The 17,339-nt window shown below is 41.6% G+C and overlaps 1 protein-coding gene across 1 annotated transcript; it reads left to right on the top strand.

The window, feature by feature from the left end:
• The first annotated feature begins 2,243 nt into the window (after positions 1–2,243).
• Positions 2,244–16,529, top strand: LOC307221698 (phospholipase A2 inhibitor NAI-like). Its single transcript, XM_079986461.1, has 6 exons — positions 2,244–2,398; positions 3,559–3,651; positions 5,315–5,431; positions 7,137–7,289; positions 14,821–14,961; positions 16,136–16,529. The coding sequence occupies exons 2-6, from the start codon at positions 3,603–3,605 to the stop codon at positions 16,273–16,275; spliced, it is 600 nt and encodes a 199-aa protein (XP_079842587.1). The 5' UTR covers positions 2,244–2,398; positions 3,559–3,602; the 3' UTR covers positions 16,276–16,529.
• The last annotated feature ends 810 nt before the right edge of the window (positions 16,530–17,339 follow it).

Raw genomic sequence — 17,339 nt, 5'->3', positions numbered from 1 at the left:
GGTTGGCACCACCACCAAGAAGGCCCTGAGTTATGTTACTGCCTGCTGCACCTCTGGTCCACGAACATTACCAAAATTCCTAAGGAATTAGAAATTAGAAATATCATTTAAAACCACACATACTTTCCCTCCATAGCATAAACAGTGTATTAATATGCAGATTGGTTTTGAACATACCCTTGTCAGATCTTGAACAATACCATAATATTAAAAACTCTGTAGACACATTATTCTGTTCCAGTACAGTCAAATGATCTGGGGGAAACCACAGTAATTAATGCTCTATTGTAGGCTTTTTATTCTCCCAAAGTCTATCAATAGTTTTTGCCATGCAGTAATGAGGTCTACTTTGAGTGGGAGATTTAAGGAAAGAAACAGTATTGGGGGGAAGCATCATCATCTTAAATGCTGCCATCTTTCGCAAGCATTAGGTGTTGATCTTTCCTGTAATATCTGGACTGACTCCTGTCATTAAATTATCATGATGGCATTTCACAAGCTTTTCTAAATCTTGCATTATTTATATACCCAAATGCTTTTTAGGGGAATATTTTTCATAGGCCATTTAGAGCAACTTGCCATTGTGTTCACATTTCTATAAACGATGCCTTTTATTTTTAAAAAGAAGACAGAGAATTGCTGCAATCTCAATGTGCTAGAGTGTGCACTTGACACTGAAAAGGCCCCAGATCCTATCCATGGTCAGGAACAGCTCAAAATATTTCACGGAGGACAAGGTCACAAAGATATACACCCCATTCCACGTACCGAATTCAGTCAGATTGGCAGCTGAATCTTCCTTCAGCACTGCCAACAGAATATTTTCCTCCAGTACATCTTGGGGCAAGAGGTTAGCTAAGACATCACAGAGGGAGATAGTTTAGGGGCCTCAACGGGAATGGTGTGTCTCTGTTTGGGGGGGCTGCTGCTTCCACCCCACTCCCCAGCATTCATAATCTGCCACCATTCACCACTTTAGGCAGGTGTCTAGTGGTATATAGGATAGCCTTTTCTTTGGATCTGCAAGTTGGGCTGCATATGCACAGAAATAAAAAATGATCTGAAAATGATCTTTAAAAACCCGTATTATAGTTCAAAATGTAAAATTCCGATTTCACTTCTACAGCACCATCTGGTGTCACAGTGTTATAATACATTTTAAACACTTTTAACTAATGTAGCTGAGTCCTGGGTCGGAGAAAGACTTCCATCTGAAATCTTGCACACCAGCATTCAACCTTTGCAAACCTAGGACTTACTTTTAGCCCAAACACACAGGGGTGGGGGTGGGGAGCACATTTTAAACTTGTAGCTCCTATTTGTATGATGCTTGTGGAGACCAACAGCAGGGCCAGTACTGAGTTAGAGGGGCCCTTGGTGTGATTCAGCTTCCTATGGCTGTCTGGTCAATCTACTGGCTGGTGCCCAGTGTCATTTGTTAAAGCACATTCTGGTTGCTTGCATTCACAGTTGGCTCTGGGTTTATAATAGTGCTTAAAAAACCAACAACTTAGAGATGGAAAGAAGATAATGTACCTACCAGAGAAGAATGGCAGATCAAGTTGATGGATTATCCCGAAATGGCTAAAAATTACCGGTAGAATCAGAAATCAGGAAGACCAAAATTTTTAATAAGGAATGGGGGAAATTTATACCTTATCATAAAGACCATTGTAAACGGTTAAAATCGTTAGTAGGATTGGAATATCACTTGTAGTTTAATGGTGAATTTTGGATACAATGGAGAGATAAAAGATTTGGATTATCATAAAAGATGCAGGAAGAAATGATTGACAGTAGGACCCACAAAGAGGAGGGAAGGCCAAGAGATTCCTTGGAATCTGGTTTTTATGTTGTATATTGGATATGTGATTGTAAAATTATAATCTGAAAAAACCAAATGAATAAATTTAATAATAATGATAACAAACAGCAATTTAGAATGTGGAGGACATTACAGAGGCAACAATGAATGGGGCATAAAGGAGGACCTTGCAGGGGCAATAATTAATGGATCATCCCCACCCCTATTCAGAACAGGGGATCCTCAAAGTCAGAAGCTCTACCCTTAACCTCTAGGATGTACTTCCTTCTTCTCGCTTCTCCTCTGACTTTTTAAAGCTGATAAGAAGTCACAAGAGTGTTTGCCCTTGTTGTGCCAAGCTGTTGGCTGGCTTCCTTTTGTTTGCAGAATGGGGAAAGGATTGTGGGAGAAAGAGGAGAAACCACAATCCTGTGTTATTTCTGTGGGTGTTATAAAAAACAAACAAACCCTCCAGCAACATGGTACATAAGACTCCTATATTAGTGACGGATAAGGCAGGAGAAAAACAGAAAGCAAATTCTACAATTCGGACCAGCTGTTCCCCAGAACGGAAAAGCAGCTCAAGATATTTGGGTGAGTTCCTTGGTCTTTATCCTGCCTTGTCTCTAGTTAGAGTCCTTCTTCAACTCTATGCATATAAACTCTCCAATGTATTTAGTAACCCCAGTATCTGTCTTGCAATGTACAACAGGTGCTGGTATATATTAGGAGTTGGCACAGAAATTTACAGTGGTACCTTGGTTTGTGAACTTAATCCATTCCGGAAGTCCGTTCTTAAACTAAAGCATTCTTAAACCAAGGCGTGCTTTCCCATAGCAGCGGGGGACTCAATTTACAAATGGAACAGATTCAACAGGAAGCGAAACATGTTCTTATTCCAAGGCAAAGTTCACAAACCAAAACACCTACTTCTAGGTTTGCAGTGTTCTTAATCCAAGTTGTTTATAAACTAAGCTGTTCTTAAACCAAGGTACCACTGTACTCTGTCTTTTTTTTAAAAAAAATGATTGGTGTTTGTATCACTGTGCTTTTTATGCTTTGATATACGCTCTGGGTTCTGAGTCATTCTGTATAAACAAATTTCTGTTGTCCCATTCGTTATAATGGGGAATCTAGACATAGCTAGAATTCCTCTCCCCCTTTTGGCCAAAGTGACTCTTGTTTGCAGACACAGGAGCTACCTTGATCTATAAATTTTAAAATCTTCTGTCAGAACTGGATGCAATTAGCAGGCATGACCACCCCTTCAGAGGGGATGGAACCTGGGAAATTTCAGAATGATAACTGTAGCCTTTACCATTTTGGGGTGGGTTGTTGTTGTTTAGTTGTTTAGTCATGTCTGACTCTTCATGACCCCATGGACCAGAGCACTCCAGGCACTCCTGTCTTCCACTGCCTCCCGCAGTTTAGTCAAATACATGTTGGTAGTTTTGAGAACACTGTCCAACCATCTCGTCCTCTGTCGTCCCTTTCTCCTTGTGCCCCCAGTCTTTCCCAGCATCAGGGTCTTTTCCAGGGAGTCTTCTCTTCTCATGAGGTGGCCAAAGTATTGGAGCCTCAGCTTCAAGATTTGTCCTTCCAGTGAGCACTCAGGGCTGATTTCCTTAAGAATGGATAGGTTTGATCTTCTTGCAGTGGGTGGGTACAATAGGATAAAAGAAGGAGGGGGAGAATCACAGGCACTAAACATGATATTTAGATAAACAGTTCATTGAATGTTGATATCATTACAGATACACCAGTCTTGTTGTCTCTTCTGTGATCCTTCCCCATCAACATGCAGGAACTCCTGGGATTTTTGCTCTTCTCAGTTTTAATACAGACAGGTCAGTAGAGCCTGGTAAGCACTCCTATGGGAAATACTGTAGCTTCATTGGCAGGAGAAAATTATTTTCCATTCCCTGGCAGATAGTTTAAGAGCTTTCCAAAATAGACTTAAACTGGGGCAGATAGGCAAATCTATCAATTTAGGTTCCTCTCAGTTTCTCACTTGAATTCTACACATTTCCACATCAACCAGCAATTGTAATTATTTTTAATAAGTCTTCAAGGATATGCATTAGCATTTTGGTATGAAATATGCTTTGATGTGCATTTTTTTCCAAAGCAATCACCCTAATGTAATGAATCTTTGTATGTTCTTTTCAGTAACCTGTGCATTTTTAATACACACTTAACCCCGGTATATGCATTTTTACACGCAGTACTTGGCCAGAGAGCAACATTACAAAATTCAGACAAGTGCAGATTTCAGCAGATGGTGATGTTTCAGTTCACTAGTTGTTTCAGAAAGTGCCAATTAGGGAGGTCCGTTTTGAAATGTGAACTGAATTGGGTGTCTCCTGTATCTCTATGCTGACATCACATTCCATTCTGAATATCTTGTCCATCCCTTTTGCTAGAGAGCTATGGGAACTGCAGTTCTGCAAAGGGAGTTATATTTCTAAGAGAAAGAATTCTCAGCAACCCCACCAAACTGTGTTCCCTAAGATTCTGGGTTGGAAGCCACAGAACTTTAAGTGTTTATCATTCTTGGAATACTGTTTTTTATTTATTTATTGAAACAGTTTGTATACTGCTTAGCTGCAATAATCTCTAAGCAGTTTAAAAAGATGCAATACAAACAATAAAAAAATCAGTTAAAACTAGAAGATCAAACTTCAACTAAAACACCTGCTGTAACAACAACAACAAGTTTTCAATAGCCACCAGAAGTTCAGCAGGGAGAGTCTCTCTGACCTCCACCGAAAGGGATTTCCATAAAATGAGGTCCTTGACATCCAGTCCTTGGTTCCTGGTGGATCTGAGCCATGTATATGAGCCATAGGGAACAACTAACAGTGCCTCCCCTGAAGATATAAATGATCAGGCAGGAATATGGGGAATTAGGCAGTCCTTGAGGTCTCCTTGGGTGGATCTACACAAGGGAAAAAACCACTGAAAATAAGTCAGAAATTAAATTGTTATAACAAAACAAAAAAACAGCAACAGCCCTATGTAAAAATGGCATAGAAAATTTGTTTGCTCTCTGGTGTCATCTGGTGTTGCATGTTTATAATGCATTCAAAGCATTGTTTTTTGACTAATGTAGCTGAGTCCTTAGACCAGTGATGGCCAAACGTGGCCCTCCAGCTGTTTTGGGACTACAACTCCCACCATCCCTAGCTAACAGGACCAGTGGTCAGGGAGGATGGGAATTGTAGTCCCAAAACAGCTAGAGGGCCAAGTTTGGCCTTCACTGCCCTAGACCCAAATTGTTACGGTGCTTGTAAAGGAACACAATAACCTTGAAGCTGACCCAACAGCATATGGATAGCCCCTGCTTACTTTTCAGCGTCGGAGTTATGTGCTGGTGATAGTCTGCCCCACACCTGTGGTCACACCTTGCCTTGTGAATGCATGAAGGTTCATGTTGCTGAAGGAAGTAATGCAGAGGCATGGCAGACCTGTGCAAATGGATATGACACTGTGTCGCTTTCTCTCCACCAGGCACTACTCTGGAATGTGAAGTCTGCAGTGGCCACGGCAGCAGCTGTGCTGGCAGGATGGAGAACTGTGACGCTGGCCAAGACACCTGTGTCATTGCCTACACGGAAACCTCATTAGGTTAGTTGTCTGAGACAGACAAGTCCAGAAATGCCTCCTTGCAGCGAGGGTGGGCAGGGGACGTTGTGCTCCCAGATCTCTACAGCCTCTATTAAGCCTACAGCTCAAACGAGAAGCAAGAGCTTTGCACACTTAATTTGCTCATTCAGAACAAGAGTTTGACAGCAACCAGCCTCATGCCTTTGGCATGACAGAGCCAGGGACAGAGCACTCAACTAGCATGACTCCTAACAGCTAATAGTTGGCAAGAGAAAGAGTAGGGATGCTTGTGTTTGTGTATCCCTATATACATAAAAATATAAGGCTGTTGTCACGCTGCAGTTTGCTGGGAGGGGAGGAAGAGGGGAGAAGAGGGACTTAAGGCAAGCTGGGAGGGGAGGGAGTTGGAGTGAGTTGTGGGGTAGGTAGGCATGGGTGGGGTGAAAATGGAACAGGGGTTTAATCAGGTATAGTGGAAGGGTGGTGTCAGGGTGCTGTCAGCAGCCCCTGGCTGGTTGCCCAGGAAAGTATAAAGACAAGGAAAAGTTTCCTTCAGTCCTTTTTTATTTCAAACTTTACAGAGAGAGGCTGTAGAATCCAGCATCTTGTATAATGTCCCAAGTGAATCTCCACCCCGTGTCTCTCCCACTTCCTTATTCGTCCCCTCTATGGGTGCTGCTAAGTGCCCTCTGTCTTCGAGCTCTTTGCTCTCCTACTTTTAAGGCTCGCCGGGTTCTGGGAGATGGTGGGTCTGGAATGCTTTCTAGTGATAACATGTCAGCCAGCTGCTGCTCTGGCTCTGCCTGCCCCTCCTCTCCCATGATTTCCCAGCTTTTCCCTGCATCTGCCTCTCAGCTGTGACCTCCGCAAACCACTGTTTGTCAATCTAGACTGTCTTTCCTTTTCTCCTCCCTGGAAGGGTCAGGATGGGGAGGGGATCTCCACTATTCCTCCTCCTCTGCCCAGTCCCTGACAGGTGGCTATCAAAGAGGTAGGTGAGGTTGATGAGCAGATCAAGCAGGGGCAGCAGTCCTGAGTGTGTGTACATGTATAAAAATTGAGGAACCAATATTCATATAATGAAAGAAGAACAAGAAAAAGAATGGTGCTGATAAGCTTTGAATCTGGAGGATCCTGTGCTGCAGAAACACCCGTAGGAACAACCCAGACGATTCCCCCCCCCAGAGGAATTTCGACCCAGCTATACAAAGCTAATTTGCACAGGTATAGGGTGAGAGTAGTTGGTGACTGCAGCTTTCTAACCAAATCCCATTTTTCTTTTTCTTTTTCTTAATTATTTATTTATTCAAAGTTATAACAAAACATATTTTCCAAAAACATATCCTTATTTCCCCCCCCTCATTTTTCCTCCCCCTCCCCCCACAGAACCCATCCCCCCACCCCACCCCCCGACTTCCCTCAGTTCCAGTCTTTGGTTTCTCCAATAATGCTATTTTCTGCATGTTACAGAGTTGTATAGATCTTCAAACTGTTTAGCTAATTATTATCAGTAAAAAAATTGTGAATGTTTATTCAAAACCTGCCAAGGAGTCCAGTTCGCTTTGTTGCGTCTTCAAATACTTTGTGAAAGGTTCCCATTCATCCTTAAAGTCACAGTTATCCTTGTCCCGTAACTTATATGTCAATTTTGCCAGTTCTCCATAGTCCATCATTTTTTCTTGCCATGATTCTTTAGTTAACAAATCCCATTTTTCTTGCTGGGCAGGTGAAGCGACAACACAGACAGTCTCAAAGAGCTGTGCATCCTCAAGTGTCTGCAACGGCCCCCCAACGTACATGAATTTTGGGCAGGGGAAATACATTCGGTCCCACATCACCTGTTGTACGGGAGATGGTTGCAGGACAGTATCTCCTCAACGTAAGTATCCGTGAGTTGCCAGTGATCATACAACCTGGAAAGTTCTTCTATGGGGAACTGGGTGTGACCAGTGGGCCATATTCTTATCTCCCCTACCTTGCTGTGGGCCAAATAATTACAAATAATTATGGCCAGACTTATGGTGTTGTCCACAGGGGGAAGTTATCAGTGCCCACGTGGCCCAGTGGTGTAGTGTGGGGCTGGGCGGGGGTTGTGGCCCCAGGCACATTTTGGGGAGGGGGCATGACCTGTGCTCCTATGTTGTCTGGAGATGTATCTCAGAAGTAGAGCAGTTGCTTTGCATGCAAAAGGTTCCAGGTTTGATCCCTTTCCAGGCAAGTTTGGGAATGTCTCCTGCCTGAAACCCCAGATAGCCACTGACTGGCAATATAGACATTATTAAGCTAGATAGACCAATAGCCTGGTTCGGTTTAACATAGCTTCCTATGGTCTTCCGTGTTTATGTGTTATGTTGGGGGGGAAACAAGCAGCTAATAAAACTTTTAAAATTCACAATATGTCTGCACAGGGCTGCACCATCAGAATTCTGGAAGCCATATTCAGTACTTTTGTTTTTAATGGATTTTTATTAAGTTTTCTTTTTTTATATAATAATTTTTATTGATTTTACAACACAAATTATAAACAAAACAACACACACAGAAAAACATACAAAAACATATAAACATGTATAATTTCAAACCCTCTTTTTCCTTAACCTTGCTTCCCGGACTTCCCCATACCTCCCCTTTTCTGCATCCTGTTTTAAACTTTTTTTCCAACAACTCCTCAGGTCAATCAAATAATAACAATTTCTTATTTTAATTTCATTCCCATACTTAATCGATTACAGCTGTAATTCTATAATTTCCTTTCCCTTGACATTTTAGCCCTCATTAATTTTGCAACAGTTCTTAAGATATACTTTAAATTTCCTTCAATCTTCTTCCACTGTCTCTTTTTCTTGGTCACGGATTCTGCCAGTCATCTCCGCCAGTCCCATATAGTCAATCACCTTCGCTTGCCATTCTTCCAGCGTGGGTAGTTCTTGTGTCTTCCAATACTTTGCTAAGAGAATCCTTGCTGCTGTAGTAGCGTACATAAAAAACGTTCTATCCTTCCTTGACACCAATTGGCCGACCATGCCCAGGAGAAATGCCTCTGGTTTCTTATGGAAAGTACATTTAAGTACCTTCTTAATTAAATTATAAATCATTTCCCAGAAGGCCTTAATCCTCGGGCAAGTCCACCAAAGGTGGTAGAAGGTACCTTCAGTCGTATTACATTTCCAGCATTTGTTGTTGGGCAAATGATAAATTTTTGCAAGCTTGACCGGGGTCATGTACCACCTGTAAATCATTTTCATAATATTTTCCCTTAAGGCATTGCATGCCGTAAATTTTATACCAGTGGTCCATAACTGTTCCCAGTCAGCAAACATAATGTCATAACCAAAGTCTTGTGCCCACTTAATCATAGCTGATTTGACTGTCTCATCTAATGTATTCCACTTCAACAGCAAGTTATACATTCTTGATAGATTCTTAGTATTGGGTTCTAACAGTTCTGTTTCTAGTTTTGATCTCTCCAACTGGAAGCCAATTTTCCTGTCTTGTTTAAGGTAAAAGGTAAAGGTACCCCTGCCCGTACGGGCCAGTCTTGACAGACTCTGGGGTTGTGCGCCCATCTCACTTAAGAGGCCAGGGGCCAGCGCTGTCCGGAGACACTTCCGGGTCACGTGGCCAGCATGACATCGCTGCTCTGGCGAGCCAGAGTCGCACACGGAGACGCCGTTTACCTTCCCGCTGGTAAGCGGTCCCTATTTATCTACTTGCACCCGGAGGTGCTTTCGAACTGCTAGGTTGGCAGGCGCTGGGACCGAGCAGCGGGAGCGCACCCCGCCGCAGGGATTCGAACCGCCGACCTTTCGATCGGCAAGTCCTAGGCGCTGAGGCTTTAACCCACAGCGCCACCTGCGTCTTGTTTAAACACCTCCATTATTTGATAATAATGAAGCCAATCTCTTACTTTAGACTTCAATTTCTCGAAACTCTGTAATTTAATTTTCCCACTTTCTTGCTCTAAAATTTCACCATATCTTGGCCATTTAGATTCCATATTAAGTTTTTTCACCCCCTTTGCTTCCATTGGTGATAGCCACCTAGGAGTTTTATTTTCCAACAAATCCTTATATCGAGTCCAAACATTATACAATGCTTTCCTAACGATATGGTTTTTAAATCCTTTATGAATTTTAACCTTGTCATACCATATATATGCATGCCATCCGAATCTATTATCAAACCCTTCCAAATCCAGAATGTCCGTGTTCTCAAGAAGTAGCCAATCTTTCAACCAGCAGAAAGCTGCCGATTCATAATAAAGTCTTAAGTCCGGCAGGGCAAACCCCCCTCTGTCTTTTGCATCAGTTAATATCTTAAATTTTATTCTGGGCTTTTTGCCCTGCCAGACAAATTTAGATATGTCTTTCTGCCACTTCTTGAAACAGTCCATTTTGTCCACAACCTGTAAAGTCTGAAACAAAAATAGCATTCTAGGCAATACATTCATCTTAATAGCAGCAATTCGGCCTAACAAGGAAAGTTTCAAATTTGACCATATCTCTAGATCTTTCTTTACTTCTGTCCAACATTTATCATAGTTGTCTTTAAATAGATTCACATTCTTAGATGTCATATTAATCCCTAAATATTTCACTTTCTTAGCCACCGTTAATCCTGTCTCATTTTGGAACTTCTCTTTTTCTACTGTTGTTAAATTTTTCTCCAAGACTTTAGTTTTTTGCTTATTCAGCTTGAATCCTGCTACCTGACCAAAGATTTGAATTAATTCTAAAACTCTTTTCGTACTAGTGTCTTGCTCTTGTAAAGTCAATACTAAATCATCTGCAAAAGCCCTCAATTTATATTGTTTAGCTCCGACCTGAATTCCTTTAACCAGCTGGTCCCCCCTAATCATATTTAACAAAACCTCCAAGACGGATATAAAAAGTAGTGGGGATATTGGGCACCCCTGTCGTGTCCCTTTTTCTATAGAAAGTTCTTCAGTTACCACATTATTTACAATTAATTTTGCTTTTTGTTCAGAGTAAATTGCACCATTTTCAAATCCTTGACCTACCCCCATCCCGTGGAGATTCTTCTTCATAAAACTCCAAGAAATATTGTCAAAGGCTTTCTCCGCATCCACAAATATTAATACTGCCTTCGTATTAATGTTAACTTCTAGCAATTCCATAATGTCTATTATATTTCTCACATTGTTTGACAAATGTCTCCCTGGGAGAAAGCCAGCCTGGTCCTTATCAATCTCTTCCACCAACACCTTCTTCAGTCTTTTTGCTAAAATGTCAGCAAATATTTTGTAATCCACATTAAGTAATGATATAGGGCGGTAGTTCTTAATCTGGTTCTTTTCAGTCTCAGTTTTTGGTATAAGCATAATAAATGCTTCTTCCCACTATTCAGGTGCCTTTTCCCCCCTAAAATTTCGTTGCAGACCTCCTTCAGTGGTTGTACTAACCATTCCTTCAGAGCTCTGTAATATCTGGAAGTCAATCCATCTGGTCCTGGAGATTTCCCCAATTGCATATTTTGAATGGCACCCTCTATTTCTTGTTCTGTTATTTTCTCATTCAAAACCATTGTACTTTGTTGTGAAATTTTTTGTAATCCATATTTCTTAAGAAAATCGTCTATTTCTCCTTCTTTCTTCGGCCCTCGTACATACAGTCTCCTGAAATAACTCTGAAAACAATTACTAATCTCATTTGGTTTATAAATGTTCTTTCCTTCCACCTCCAAGTTTGTGACTGTGTTCAATTTTTGTCTCTTCCTCAATTGCCATGCTAGAAGTTTCCCACATTTGTCTGCTGATTCAAATGTCCTTTGTCTCATTTGTTTAATTTTCCATTCTATCTCTTGGTTCATCAATTCCATATACTGCACCTGGTAAAATTTAATTTCTCTCAGAATCTCTTGAGACTTTGGTTTTGACCTCAGTTTCTTTTCACCTTCTTTTATCTTTTCCAAAATCTTATCCTTCTTCTCATTTTGTTTTTTCCTCTTTAAGGAATTCTGTTGTATTAGGAAACCTCGCATCACGGCCTTACTTGCGTCCCAAATTACTCTTTTCTCCACCTCTGTCTTCAGATTTATCTCAAAGTAATCTTTTAAAGTTTTTTGGGCCTTTTTAAGAATCTCATCATCTCTAAATAGGGTGTCATTCATTCTCCATCTGAAGGAACCAGCTGTTGTCAATTTCATCTCCATCTTTAAAGCATTATGGTCGGAGCAAGTCTTTGAGCAGATTTCTACTTTTTTATCTTTGGAGCCATCCCACTAGTAACCCATATTTGATCAATTCTTGTCCATGTCATTTTTGCTTCAGAGAAGAAGGTTCCCTCTCTCTCAAGAGGGTTCCTTGTTCTCCAGATATCAATCAAGTCCATATTTTCAGTCATTTCGAAGAAAGTCTTTGGTAATCTCCCATCTTTAGAGACCACCTGTCTTTGTGCTTTATCCATATTTGTAGAAACCACGCCGTTCATATCTCCCATCAAAATTACATTATAGTCCAGATAATCCATTAGAGTCTCATGCAACTTCTTAAAAAATTCTGCCTTCCCTTCATTCGGTGCATAAATTCCAACTGTCAAATACTTTTCCCCTTGGACCTGTATTTCAATTGCCAGGAATCTTCCTTGTTCATCTTTAAAAATCAACTTTGGAGCCAACTTTTCCTTTGCATAGATCACCACTCCTCTTTTCTTTACTTTGTCTGATGAAATAAATTCCTGTCCTAATCTTTTATTTATAAGCAATTTTCTGTGTGCCCTAGTCATGTGGGTTTCTTGTAAGCAAATCAGATCCAATTGTTCTCTTTTCAAAATATGAAAGACCTCACGCCTTTTTCTGGGAAGGTTCAGTCCATTACAGTTCCAACTTAGAAGTTGCAGAGCCATCTTGTTGTTTAATTGGTTACTCCTCCAACTGCTCCCTGCAGCTGTTCTTCCTCTGTCGGTGGTTTAAGTCCAAATGTCAAATTCAGGATATCTGCTTCTGATGTCTGTTCCACCACTCCCTTCTGAAGGTCCTCCTCATTTCTTTCCAAAAATTGTTCTTTATCTTGCACTGTTCTTATTTTTACTTTCTTTCCTTTGTAGTTAAAGGACAAACCTTGTGGAAACTCCCACCTGAAAGGTAAATTGTTCTTTTTCAGCAGGTAAACCAAGTCCTTATAGTGAGTTCTTGCCTCCAGAATATATTTAGGGATGTCCTTGTAAATTTGCACGTAGGCGTCTTCAATTTCTAAAGTCTTTTGGTAATGTAAATTTAATATTTTATCTCTTTCCTCTTTAGATCTTAAAGTTATCAGACAATCCCTTGGTATCTTTCTGTTTTGCCTCCTACCCAGTCTGAAGGCAGCTGTTATCTTAAATTCTTCTTCCTCCAGGTTTACCTGCCAAAATTCTGAAAACTCTTTTGTGAGAAAGTCCACCAAGTTGTCCTTTTCACTTTCAGGGACTAGTCTTAATCTCAAGTTTTTCTCCTTCCTCTGCAATTCCCACAAAGACATGGTCGCCTCATGTTCATTCAGCTTTTTACAAACTGGTATTAATTTTTCCTGGGTCGTTTCTGCAGTAATTTTGGCTTCTTCAGCAATTTTTCGAGTTGTGGAACTTTCTTCAATCAATTTATCTATACTCTCTGTGTTAGATGTAATGCTTTTAGTATTCAAGTCTAATTTTGTTGAAAGTTCTGCCAGCTGTTTAGTATTTTCTGTGCTCTGCTTTGTCAGGGCTTCTAAAGATTCACTTATTTTAACTAATGCTTGTGTCACTGGATCCATAGATATGTTTGTAGCTTTTTCCTGCCCAGCTGCACCTGCCGGCAATATACTTGATATTGAGCCCCTTTTCTTTTGTGCAATTTTGCTCTTAGCTCTTGTTGTTATCTCATCTGTTGGGCCACTCATGTCCCAAGGTCGTTCCCACAGGAGCAGCTTTTGAATGGAAAAATCCACTGGTTTGTCCTTTACAGCCTGTTTGCAACTGTTTCCCCTCAGCCCTCTAGAGGGGGTAATCCAAAGTATCCAACAAGCAGAGAAACAAAAAAACAAAAAACCCACAAAAACAGAGAGTCCCCAAAAAAGAAAACTTATTGGCAACTATCTTCAAATGTATCCAAGCTGTCAGTCAATAGTTACTGTAAAGTCCCAAACTTGTAACAAATAGAGTCCCAACTTTGTAGCAAATAGGGTCCCAACTTTGTAACAAATCTCAAATGACAGTTCACCTCGGTACCTTACTCAGGCAGTCCGTTCCAAGAGTCTAAAACGGCAGAAAAACTTTTTCCTTTTACTTTTTTCCCATGCAGGTTAAACAAAGTCCATCTCACTCCCCCCTTGCTCCTGCTTGCTAGGGGGGGGGTTCAAGTTTAATGTCCAGGTTAAACAATTTTCAGGTTGGTTTTTCATCCAATTTCAGCTTTCTAATTTCGTTGCTTTAGCTGTCATGCAGTCCGGGGAAGGCAGACTTCCTTTATTTTTACCTTTCCCGTTTTCGGCCAAATTTCAAAGGTATTTTGTAAATCCCAGTAAGCCTCTCAATCTTACTTACGGGTATTCAACTTCAGTTCCAAATTTCAGGAAGGAATCGGCGCTCTCTGCTCATGGCGACGCGGCTTCACTCCATGGGCTGGGTAGCGACTCTCAGCACAGCGCGCACCCGATGCCGCTCCGGAGCCTTTAAAAAGGCTCTTTTGCAGTAAAGGGGGGTGCAAATAATGCCCACCGAGTCTCCTTGCTCACAGGCTTCCGCGCCTGTGATTTTTGAGGGTCCCCGCTTCGCCGTAGCGGTCAGACCCGAACTCGTGAAGCAGTCCTCCTACGGAGCTCGAAGGGAGGACCGCCATTAAGCGCTGGCGCCGACCGGAAGTCCGGATTTTTATTAAGTTTTCAAAGATTTTAACAAATCTACTTCACAGGCAACATGCCATTCTCTTAGATTTTTCTTTTTGACCTCCCATCCTTCCCTTCCTGATGTTTTTGTTCCTATTCTTGGTTGCTGCCTTGTTACCAACCCCCCAATATCATTTTACTGCTTTTTTGTTTTATTTTCCCACCACTCACATCTTGAATCCTGCTCACGACTTCATATCACTATAATTCTTCGTCAGATCTTCAAAAAAAAAAAAAGGCCTCCAGTTTTCCATAGAAAGTTCATCATTTTGATCTCTTTGCTTTACCGTCACCATAGTCTGTACTTATTGACGTTTTCTGAATGTGTTCATGGGCAGCCCCATATGTTTGTAACTTCCTGTGTTTGTAACTTCCTATGTTTGTAACTTTAAAATCCAGCAAGAAAATAAGATGGTGAGAATTGGAAGCATCCACACATGTGTGCTGCCGGGGGTGGGGAACAGAGGGAGTAGCTGAATTGTGTCAGCTGCCAACTTTGCTTTGCCTAACAAGCTATCCATTTCCCATTTCCCTCTCGATATGGTTTCAGTGCCACCAGCATTGAACAAACCTAATGGCAAGCAATGCCCAGGCTGCTACTCTTTGTTACCCGGTGGTTGTGAAACAGAGACTGTGGATTGCATTGGAACCGAGGACTACTGCCTTGAAATGAAGGAGAAAGTCACATATGGTAATTCTGAATTGCAGGTCTGTGAGTGTAGATTAGCTGGAGCCCCTGGTCAAACTGCTTCAATGGTTACCTGCTAGCTCTGTCTGCTAGCTCTCAGGGTTGTGGGTTCGAGCCCCATGTTGGGCAAAAGATTCCTGCTTTGCAGGGGATGACCCTTCTGGTCTCTTCCAACTCTACGATTCTAAGTCAATTATTTGAGGTCAGCTATGAACAGCAACAAAGGCCCTAATGGCACCTTCAACCATTTGTTGCCATGTCATGTTGCCATGACAAATTTGTTATGACATCAGTTTGCATGGACCACAGACCTCTTCATCAGATGCTTGATGTGTTATCTTTCGTTGCAACTACACACATCTGCAGTTGGAGCGGGTTGGAAATGCAAAGAGTGAAGTCAAAAGGAAAGGCAATGGCCTTGTTAAAAGTGACCATTCCATGCCATGAAACAGACATGGAGTGGAAATAGTTCATCTGCTCACCCCAAATTTCTGGGCAGGAATGGGGATCTTGTGTACCTCCTGGTGTTAAGAACATATAAGAAGAGGCGCTGCTGAATCAGGCCAAATGCTCATCTACTCCAGCATCCTGTTCTCACAGTAGCCAACCAGATGCCTATGGGAAGCCCACAAGAGGGACATAAGTAGAACAGCAATCTCCCTGATTCCCTGCAAACGGTTTTCAAAGGTCTACTGCCTCCAGCAGTGGAGGTAGAACAAAGTCTTTGTTGCTAGTCACCACATATAGCCTTGTCCTCCATGAATTTGTCTAACCCTCTTTTAAAGCCATCCAATTTGTGGGCCATCACAGCCTCTTGTGGGAACAAATTCCATAGTTTAACTAAGCATAGTAGTTCTTCTTCTTCTTTTTTTGTCCACAAGGTTGGACCACACTTCCCATCATCCCTGACCATTGGCCATGTTGGCTGGGGCTAATGAAAGTTGGGGTCCAGCAACACCTGGAGGGCCACAGACTCTCAGATCCTGGGCTGGTGTTTTCTATACTTTCATCCCTTGGCTGGTTTAGGATAAATTTCCTTGTAAATCTAGTCTACTGGGTTTTCAACAAGGCCTCCGTTGACATGGATAGGGAATAGTTAACATTTTGAGGCCAGGTTACTTCTCTCTCCCACTGTCTGTCTAGCTCTTTCTCCTGACCCTGAACTTTTTGTTTCCAGGTAAATTCACCTTCAACGTCGTCATGAATGGCTGTGCTTCTCAACCCGCCTGTGCTGCGAAAGTGGGCAAAGTGGCTACTGCAGGGGTTTATACTGATATTACGAAAGCTGAGTGCACACCAGCTCCCATTTCAGCTTGAATGAATCATCAGCCACCAGACTTCCTTCTCAGTATTGATCCTTATTAGAGATTGTGTTATATTCTTCCTGTATTAGGTAGCAAGGATATTGCTTCTAAGAAGATAAGAAGAGCCCCACTGAATTAGACCAAAAGCCTAGGGAGATGCCACAAGTTGTTCCCCATGTGTTTGCGATCTTCTCTAATGTAATTTCCTCCCAAAGAGGACATTGACTGCTGCTTTGTGATGACCAATAAAAACTAGCTGAAGAGCAATGCAAGATAATTTCTCTCTCTGTACACCTCAATCAGTTTTATATAGGGAAATCCATTTCCAGCCAGCTGCATTGATATTCCTAATGACCTTTTTATTATAGTGATGCACCTTCTTGGTTGGCTTTGGGTAGTACCTAAGGCATTGACTATCATTGAATACAAACTATGGCTTCATAGGGATCCCTTGAAAGTGGACTGTCTGCACCAATCAGCTGATGGACACTGATAATGAGCCCTTCTGAAGTACCCATCTGGCTTCATAATGATGGCAAGTGCTGCTATGATTTATTGGGCTCAAGATGTGGGTCATAATATAATAATAAATAATAATAATAAATGTTTATTTATATCCTGCCCTCCCCAGCCGAAGCTGGGCTCAGGGCAGCTAACAACAATAAAATAATGCAACATTCTAAAATCATTTAATTATAAAATTAATTCAAATCAAATGATGGCAACCACTGGGCTAGAGTTCTGTGAAGATTGCCAAAGGAGGGAGTCAGGCTGTGCCCTGGCCAAAGGCTTGGTGGAACAGCTCTGTCTTGTAGGCCCTGCGGAAAGATGTCAAGTCCTGCAGGGCCCTGGTCTCTTGTGGCAAAATCAAAATTTACTGGAAATGTAAAGAAACAGAAGGCACATTTTATCATATGTGGTGGAGGTATAGAGTAGCCAAGGGTTTCTGGGGAATCATTTATAATGAGCTAAAAAAAAAATTCAATGAGACTTCCCCCTCCCCGAAAAACCCAGAGGCTTTTATTTTAGGGATAACTGGGACAGATGTACAAAAAAACACATATAAATTTATTTTTA

This window comes from Podarcis cretensis (assembly GCF_951804945.1).
Source record: "Podarcis cretensis genome assembly, chromosome: 8".
Taxonomy (NCBI): Eukaryota; Metazoa; Chordata; class Lepidosauria; order Squamata; family Lacertidae; genus Podarcis; species Podarcis cretensis.
This window is presented reverse-complemented; position numbering and strand designations above follow the sequence as displayed.